Consider the following 9,239-nt stretch of genomic DNA (forward strand, 5'->3'; position numbering starts at 1 on the left):
CTGCGGGACTCACTGTGAGTGCTTGACCACGGCGGGGACACGGGCTCAAGGGGTCAAGGGGCCATGGCTGGACTTTGGGGTCCCTAAAACGGGACTTGGGTCGGCTGAACTGGGGAACGGTACCTGGGGGACGAGTCGAAACTGGGAGAGCGGACTGCAGACCCAGGGCCAGGACTTAGGGAAAGGGAAATTCAGAGTCAGAACTTGGAGGACAGAAAGGGGGGGAGAAGTCACGGGGAGCCGGAGACATGGAGCCAGGACAGGGGCTCCGCGAAGCGGGGTCTAGAGAGAGTCGGGTAACCATTACCAGAAAGCACCCTAGAATCAGAGGGCGCGGGGCAGACAGCCAGGGAGCAAAAGGGGTTGCTGAGGCCCTGGCCAGTGGAGGGAGTTGGCAGCGGCTGCCCAGTGTAGGGGCAGTTGGCGGCGTCCAGCGCCCCTCGCCTGGGGCTCAGCTCGGACTCCAGGGACTGGGGGTAGGGGTGCGTCTAGTCGCTCACGTTTCTCTTTTCAGCTGCTTCGCAGTTGCGCTAGGAGCCTTGTAGTGAGAGGCTGGCCGCGACCAGGTCAGATGGTCGCTGTGCGGGCGGCAGGGCAGTGGCTGGGCAGCCCGAATCGCAGGCAGCGGGTCTGGAGTGTCCGGCTCGGGGTGTCAGGGTCCGCGTGGGTCCCAGCCTGGGGCCGCCACGACATCGGACAGAATGTCCGCAGCGCGCAGGGCCGGTAGCGGACAGAATGTCCGAGGCGGCGAGGTGGGTCTCCCTGGAGCAGGCGCTGTGTCAGGCAGCGGTGACAGAATGTCCCTGGCCGAGTGGCATGTCCATTTACCGGGCAGCGCCTACCCAGCTCCTGCGTGTGCAGTGGGGTTCGCTGTGGTGGGTCGCCTCAAACCCCACTTTGCAAACTTGTTTCTGCTCGGAGGGGCGGTGGGGCTCAGGAGCAGGGAGTGAGAGTAAAGCCTACAGCTGGGCCTTGGGGCGAAGTGGTGGTGGGAGAGATTCCCTCCCCCAACTCAAACCAGACCCAAGCATTGCCTGGACTTCCAGAATCCAAATCTGAGCAGAGAAATCCATGAGGGGGGCTGCTAGTGGGCTTCAAGTCCAGGAAAAGAGGGAGTGAACCACAAAGGGCAATGGGAGGGCGAGGAGGTGCCTTCACAAACTCCGAGGAAACCCCTCATTCTAGTACAGCTGATCAGACACCCCCAAACTTCTTGCCTGGGTGCCAGCAAGTTAAAGGTGCCTTCTCTGCAGGGAGCAGGAGCCCAGGCCTGAAGAGAAAATTGCAAAGCAACCCCTGTGGCCTTGTTTCCCTTTTTGCTCCCTCAGCGCGCCCCCCCCCCACCACCAATCTCAAGAACACCCTGATGGCTGAGCCGAGGTAGGAAGGAGACACATGGGATCAAGACTCTTAGGTCCAAGGTGAGGCCCTCAACTCTGGTTGGAAAGGGGGTCTCAGCCATACCCAGCTGTTCCGTGTGCTTTCCCTTTAGCAGCAGGCGGGCCCTGATTCTTTGGACCCCTACAATAACCACCCACCCTGACCCCAACTCTGTAACTAGACAGGCCCCAGTTAGACTGAAGAGCACAGAGAGAACTCTCCCAGTCTATGTTAGTGAGGAAAACAGCCGGGTTAGAGACTGGGTTTTCATGGGGCAAGTGCAAGGTGACGTGTTTAGCAATGAGTAAATAATTCAAACAAGTGGATAGCAAACATTCTCATCCTCCACCCATGAGTGACATACAATACATATTACCCTCACCCCCACCTCCATTCTTCAATTTTAAAGTTTACGTATTACCAGCTAGAACATTGTTTCTCAACCTTCTTTGTTCCTTGCCCCTTTTTGATAAATATAGAGTCCAACCAATACTCTCGCCTCATTCTGATACCCTTTTCAGGGGCTTGAGCTCCCATCACCTTTGAAAACCACAGAAATCATGGCTGATGGAAGTCTCTGAGTCAGGAAAGGAATAGGGAAGGTGTTGCAGATGTTTCCCTGAAGACCTTAGCTTAGCCCAAAGTTCTGATTTTGCCAAAAAGGCCAAAAAGCAACAGCATCATAATGAAGATGACTGGAAACAACAGGCAGAACCTTCTCCCATCCTTGCATAAAACCATGTAGCTGAGTGCATTCCTGAGTCACTGGCTCCTAGGAAGAATATCATGGACTTAGGGAAATGTCAGAGAATAGTTCACAGAATGGGGAGCCAGTGGCTTCTGGAGAGGGCAAACTTCAAAGTTTAAGTCTCTGGAAAGTGAGATGGGGTGGAAAAACCCACAAAATAATGAAAGGCATCGATAAACAGAAGACTTGTTTGCTCCTCAAATTCTGAAACCAGAGATGAGGGGCCCCTTAGAACTGGAATGATGCTAGCGCAAGATGAATAGAAACATGTCCCTAGACACAAGGTGGGCAGTCAACTTCCAGAGCTCATTCCCAGAGGGTTGGTAGAGTCAGGAAGTATAAAGAGAATTCTTTGGGCCTTGAGAGGATCGGTGCATGTCAGAGCCACAAATGGCTGCTGGGGTGGAGGGGGCTAGGATTGAAAAGACCTCAGTCCTTGGTCTTCAATCTGTGTAACCTTTACAAATTCATCTTCTCAGAGGTTAAATGGGGTTGGTCATTCCTGCCACTCGCAGTGGTTGTAAGAGTTAAATGAAATCATATACATGAAAGCCCTTTGCAAGTGGAAAAGCACCGTAGAAAAAAGAAATATTACTGCCGTGATTATGCCCAAACTGTAGAATCTTTGCTTGGAAGGGTGGTGTCTGAAGTCTTAAATCAGCCAGCTAGCATCCCCGATCCAGCCACCAGAAGATTCTCAGTGACAGAGGAAACACCCTATCTCAGGCTTCAGATGCCAGCCATTACCCCTGCCCCTCTCTGAGAAGAGTTCAAAGGAGCTCCCTGAATGCTTGACTCCTCTACCAGGCCCAATATCCTGATCTAGTCCCTGCCTGTCTGCTGCTTAAGGATGTGAATATGGATCCAAGACGCAGGTCCAGGAAGAGAGGGTAGGGGAGGCAGACTAACACTGAGCTGGGAGGGGGATGAGAGGTGGGAGGAGCCACTCAAATCTTTTCTTCTCTGTTCACTCTGAATGATGCTGCCCAGAGTGTGGGGGAGAGAGATGGCAGCTAATATGAAGGAGCCATTAGGTCCTGAGCTTTGGGATTATCTAGAATGTCTAGCCCATAGTCACCAACAGGGACCCATGATAAGAGTGGTGGAGAAAGAAAGGAAAAGATAGGTGGTGGAATGAGAAAGAACTGCTTTCAAAGAGCCCCTTTCCCATCTCTCCCCTGCCCAATCTAGTCTGCTCACCAAGGCCAAATAAAGGTCCCAAAGATGCTGCTTCTACGTCCCTCTCCTGTTTTAAACCTCCAGTGACGCCCATTGCTTGGAGCAATGCTTCTCTGTAGGGGGCTGAAGTGGAAGAGGGCAGTATAGGAGTGAGAGGAGCATGACGCTGCAGGCTAAACACGGCCCATCTATCTTCCTGGTGTGATGATGTCACTTGGAGATTTGGAGAGAACACGTTATTTTTATATTAAAACAAACATAACAACTTTATGGAATAGAATGCAAAATTTACTTTCAGTTTTAACATACGGCTGGAGAGCTCAAAGACATTTCATACCGGTGGCATCTGTTTTAGGTTGTACCCCTAGTGTTCCAGGGTGATATTCTCTCTTACTAGTCTTGGTGGGGTTTTTAATGGAAAATCTGAAGATGCTCTAGCCTAGATCGTATCAAACCTGAACCACCACCCCTCCTTGGAGACACCTCCCCAGCCTGACCCATTTTTTCTCCGATGATCTCTCATTGTCCCTGTTGCCCTCTGAACCTGCTACAATCTCTTAGCCCCAAAACATATACCTTACATGGGCTTCCATTTGTCTATCTATCAAAGTCTGAGAAACAGACTCAAGCAGCCCATCATTTCATTCTGTGCTCTGTTTGCCTCCCTAGAGGCTCCTAGAAGTTAGGGCCTTTGCCTTACCAGTCTTGGGGATCTGTCTTAGCACCTAACACTTGCTGAAGGAAAGAAGGAAGGAAGGAAGAGTGTGGAGGTTCATTTCTCTGATCCCTGACTCACCCCTTAATAAATTAAGTGTACCAAATTATTGCTGCCTTCACCTGAATCTCAGGGTTTCCTCCTGGGGCTGTGAGCTGTCTCCAGCTGTCTTTTCCATTCCCATTTGTCACTGCAGTTCAGCAGACCAGACCGTTTGGGTGCTCAGCATCAGCAATGAATGTGAGACTCTGTGCACTTAAGGGCCTCGCTTCAGTTTCAGGTTTACGGGATGGTGTGGGGACTGATTTACTCCTGTTCACCAACGTGCTGCTGGCTGAGCCACAGCATCACAACGCCATCCCCTCTTTCCTTCCTCCTTACTCTGTCCCTGCAGGAGGAAGTTCTCCTATTTAAGTTCCAGGGTGTGTTTCCTGTCTTAGGCATTTATTGTTATAACTTCTTGGGGGCTCTCTGGCCGTGGCCCTGGTTTACCCCTTTGGCTTCAGGACAAAAGTGGGTACACATGGCAGTTGACCTCTTACCATGAACCCCTTGGATCAACCATGGCCTCCCCACTATGGCCTCTCTGGCCCATGATATTCTCTGCTCTCCACCTTAATATAAGTTGGGTATTTTGTTCTTGCTGCAGTTTATGACATCTTCCTGTAATTGCAGCCTGTACTTCACAAACAGAGCACCTCTGTAGGCCCTCCCTTCTCCTTAGGGCTAGGATTGCCCTCTGACACCAGTGGGGCCTGAGCCATGCATCCTCTGCAGTGGGTGTCAGAAAGACTGGTGGTGGGACAGACAGCCCCTCCCAAAGCTGGACCCAGCAAACTGTTACCTCTTGGCTCTCTTTGGTCCTGCCTGGCATTTCCTATCAGCATCAACCAAACCTGTGGCTACAAGACCTACTGCTTGTCCCTGTCCACTGAGTGAGGTGAAGTCCTTGGCCTCAGTCTCAATTTTGCAGTTTAGGGAGCTTAATCCTCAGCCAACCTGTCTCCAGCTCAGACAACCACTGGGCTCCTGCAGCCTCTCCCTCACCAGCCCACCAGGGCACGAGTATGCTGGATAGCTATGCCCCACCCTTCATTTTCCTATTACTTGCCAGGCTTTAGTGTTGTTTTCTGTTTCACAGTCAGGGCCCTTCTCATCCCCTCTATCTTCTATTAGTAACCCAGTCAGGAGCCTGAGGCTCCATCCTTTCCTTTACCAGTCCCTGGTCCCCAAAGTGACTCCCAACTTGGGTTACTCTACCCATTGTGCTGTTACCTTATTGACTGGGCTCACCTTTATGTTCAGGACAGAGTGCTCACAACACACATTTGCATCCCTCTCTAAAATGCAGTATCCTCACCTCTTTATTCACCAGAGAAATTCTTCACTGGGAGAACAGGGTCTAGGGAGGTGAACCACTCAAGCAAGAGCAGAGATGAGGATGAGCTCTTATTTGCCACTCTATCCTTGGAGCCTTACTCAATGCCCAGCTCATAGAAGGTGCCAAATAGGCATCTCTTCTATGAATAAGAAAAAAACATACTTGGATAGAGTTGTACCCATTTTTACATGTTATATTTTATTTTAACCTATAACAATACTGAGGGTAGAGGGATTATGATCTCCCTTTTAGAGATGAAAAATAATATGCTCGGAGAGGTAATTTGCCAAGATCACATAGCTAGTTAAGTTGGAGAGCCAGGACATGGATCAAGATCTTTTGACTCCAAACCTAATTTCTTTGGGCTATACCAGATTACTTTCCTAAAAGAGACCTGGGCAATTTCTGGCCCCACCCCCGCCTCACCCTCTTCCTCCAGCATTTTCCTGCCATCTCCCCAAACAGGCTTTCCCCAGCAGCCACTGGGTGCAGACCACTCCCCTGGCCCCTTTGGCCTCCTCCTCCCCCACAGAGTCCTTAGTTCCTGGGACTGAAAGCTGAGGTTCAGAGGGGCCAGGAAAGGGAGGGGGGAGGGTAATGGCTAGTTCCAAAACAGCCCAGGCAGCTGTCCCTGTCACAGAGAGAGGAGACTGTGTGACAGTGTGTGTCTGTCTGCTTGAATGTGGGAGCACATGTGTGGGAGAGTGTGTGTTTGTATGCCTCTAGTTCCAAGTCCAAGTGCTTATTTTGTCTGAGTGGGGGCCTCTGTGTGTCTGCATGTGTGTCTGTCTGTCTCTAGGAACACACAGCCTGAACTCTGCTTTCTCAGCTTCATCTTTTACTCTGGCCCTTATCTCTCCTCACCCTGCCTCCCTTGGCTGAAATTAAGGGTGAAACCAAGACACAGGTATGGAATGCTGGGGGAAGGGGAGTTTGGAAAATTAGAAGTCTGGAGCCAAAGCAGGCTGGGAGGATAAAGGGCAATGGTGGGATTTAGCTTTCCCTGCAGGCAAACCCAAATGTCTCTTTTCCCAATTCTTTGTTGCTCCTGTGACCTCTGGAGAAATCAGAGGCATGGTTTACATTTTGAGGGCATCTTTTAAAAAATATATTTATTTTATTTTATTTTTTATTAAATCTATTGGGGTAACATTGGTTAATAGCATATAAATTTCAGGTGTGCGACTTTATAATAAGACATCTGTATACTCTATTGTGGGCTCACCACCCAAAGTCTAGTCTCCTTTGTCATCATGTATTGGACCCCCTTTACCTTCTTTGTCCTCTTGGGTATAAAGTAAAAGGAGGCTTCAGAGCACCCTTTGTCCGGCTCTCAGTTCTGTGCCTTCCCAGCTATTTGGGAAGACTTCTAGTCAAGACTGCTACAGGCCCCTCCCAAGGGCATCTCCCTTCCACCAGAGCGTTGTTGAGCCAGCCCCAAGCCTCTGACTCCTGACCTCAGACCTGGGAGAGGTAAGCTGAGCACCTCCACCCTGGGCTGACTTCCCTCCTTCCTTGCCAGATCCCCTTCAGGCCTGCCTCCTTAATCCTAGGATAGGTCCAAGGTCTAGTCTCCTGTGCCGGTGGAAAGAATAAGGGTTGCTCCTCCACTCCTGCCCTGACCTCTGTCCCACCCCAATCTTACTTGAGAGGTGGGGGCAGGGGACAGCTGTCCTTTCTGAGCTGGTTGAAGGGGGCATTACCATGTGCAAATACAGGCCACTGCCCATCTGTGCCTCCCCGGGAAAGGCTCCTAATAAATTCAGAGCAGCCAAGTGAAAAACATCTCAACTTAGGCTAATCCACCACATTAATGCCACCTTGCACAGCCTGTATTAAATCCCTGTTAACCGGAAGGTAGATGGACCCCTCCCGCCCAGCTCCTCACCCTCGTTCCTCTGTCCCTACCCTCCTCTGGTTCTCCTCTGACTTAGAGGCATCCAGAGTTCTTGAGCCCCACCAGTGTTCCTTTCCCTTCCTGCTACCAGAGAGGGCCTGGGAGAGCCAGCAGAAAAGAGATACCTGCAGGGGAAACTTGAAGAGAGACCCAAGCAGGCTGTTGGGTAATGTCAGGCAAGGTTTGGGATAGGAAGTAAGGCCAGCAAGGGGGTTTTCAGAAGCTCATATCTGCTGCCTGCCTCGGGTGGGCCTACTAGAGGCTGTGCATGTGAGTAGAACAATGACTGGTAGGATGTGAAGTGTGCCTGGATGGGCACAGAATCAGACAGAGCCGAATGCCTAGTGGTTTTCAAATGGGGTTTTTATTCTGGAACCCTTTTTTCAAATGAAGTCTCTCCAGGAAGCATGAACAAAACAGTCAAAAGCAGAGCTACCCTAGATGTAGCAGATCAAATCAAGACCAGGCTAGGGTTCCATCCTTGAGACTAGCCTGAGTTCCAGTCCCTGAGGGGGTTTCTGGGTAGAGGCCCTAAAGAACACAATTTGAAAAAGCCAACAGAGCTCGGCCCGTGTTGCTCAATGGCTGAACCTATGAACCAGGAGGTCATGGTTCCATTCCCAGTCAGGGCACATGCCCGGGTTTCAGGCTCAATCCCCAGTAGGAAGCAGACAATCAATGATTTTCTCTCATCATTGATGTTTCTACCTTTCCCTCTCCCTTCCTCTCTAAAATCAATAAAAATGCATTTTTAAATAAAGAAGAAAGATAAAACAAATGGAGAAAAAACATTAGCTTCGGAGTCTCCCAGAGCAGATTCAGATCCCAGTTCCACTGCTTACAAGCTCTGTGACCCTTTTTTCCCCCGTGACCCTTAATTGTTACTTTAAGTCTCAATTTCATCATCTGAAAAAGGTGACCATACTTAATATTGATGCATTCTTGTGAGGGGAGAGATAATGAGATCAAGGCACACAGTAAGTACTCATATGACAGCAGTGATTATCTTTATGGGAGAAGTATCAGGTCTGGTACAATGAGCAACAAAGGTTCCAGCTATGTGTTAGGTATGATTGACTGAGGGGCATGTATAAGTTTATGGGAATATTGGGCATTCGTGCGAGAGGGATGGTATATGGCATGTGGTGTGCAATCGTTGTGGTTTTCATTAATTCAATAAATATCTATTGAATACCAACTGTGCACCAGGCAAAGTTCTAGGTGCCTGGCCATGAACAAAACAAAGTCTAGTGTGTATATCTATCTGTGCATGAAGTTTTTGAATATACACCTTTTCCCCTTAGGCTGCTGTCTCCCTATTCTATCCTAGGGCACCCCACACAGGAGTAGCTTTATGTTGGGGGCTGTGAAAGGGGACAGCGAACCTGTGGCGAAACACTTTTGGGAACCGGGTAACCCGGAGATTTTAGCCCCATTGGCCTGGTCTGTGTCGTCTCTTCCCTCCAGAGTCTCCTCTCCATGGAGTTCGGCCTGCTCAGCGAGGCGGAGGCCCGGAGCCCGGCCCTATCACTGTCAGACGCGGGCACTCCCCACCCCCCACTCCCGGAACACGGCTGCAAGGGCCAAGAACACAGTGGTGAGCGCGCCCCCTTCTGGGCGTAGGGGAGATAACAGCTCCATTCCTAATGGGGATGGGGCCCGGGTGGGAGTGAGTGGCCGGTAAAGGGGGTACCCCAAGCCCGGGAATCCCTGTGACCTGCCCCAAACCGGTCCCAGACTCGGAGAAGGCCTCGGCTTCGCTGCCCGGCGGCTCCCCCGAAGACGGCTCGCTGAAGAAGAAGCAGCGGCGGCAGCGCACGCACTTCACCAGCCAGCAGCTGCAGGAGCTGGAGGCCACCTTCCAGAGGAACCGCTACCCCGACATGAGCACGCGCGAGGAGATCGCCGTGTGGACCAACCTCACCGAGGCCCGCGTGCA

General features: G+C 50.9%; 1 protein-coding gene across 1 annotated transcript in view; it reads left to right on the top strand.

Moving 5' to 3' along the window:
- The first annotated feature begins 6 nt into the window (after positions 1-6).
- Positions 7-9,239, top strand: part of PITX3 (paired like homeodomain 3) — a 10,239-nt gene continuing 1,006 nt past the window's right edge. The window contains exons 1-3 of the mRNA XM_006756661.2: positions 7-14; positions 8,768-8,897; positions 9,038-9,234. Of these exons, the coding sequence (XP_006756724.1) occupies positions 8,780-8,897; positions 9,038-9,234 (315 nt within the window). The 5' untranslated portion in view covers positions 7-14; positions 8,768-8,779. The remainder of the gene's footprint in view (positions 15-8,767; positions 8,898-9,037; positions 9,235-9,239) is intronic.

Source organism: Myotis davidii, unplaced genomic scaffold, assembly GCF_000327345.1.
Source record: "Myotis davidii unplaced genomic scaffold, ASM32734v1 scaffold332, whole genome shotgun sequence".
Taxonomy (NCBI): Eukaryota; Metazoa; Chordata; class Mammalia; order Chiroptera; family Vespertilionidae; genus Myotis; species Myotis davidii.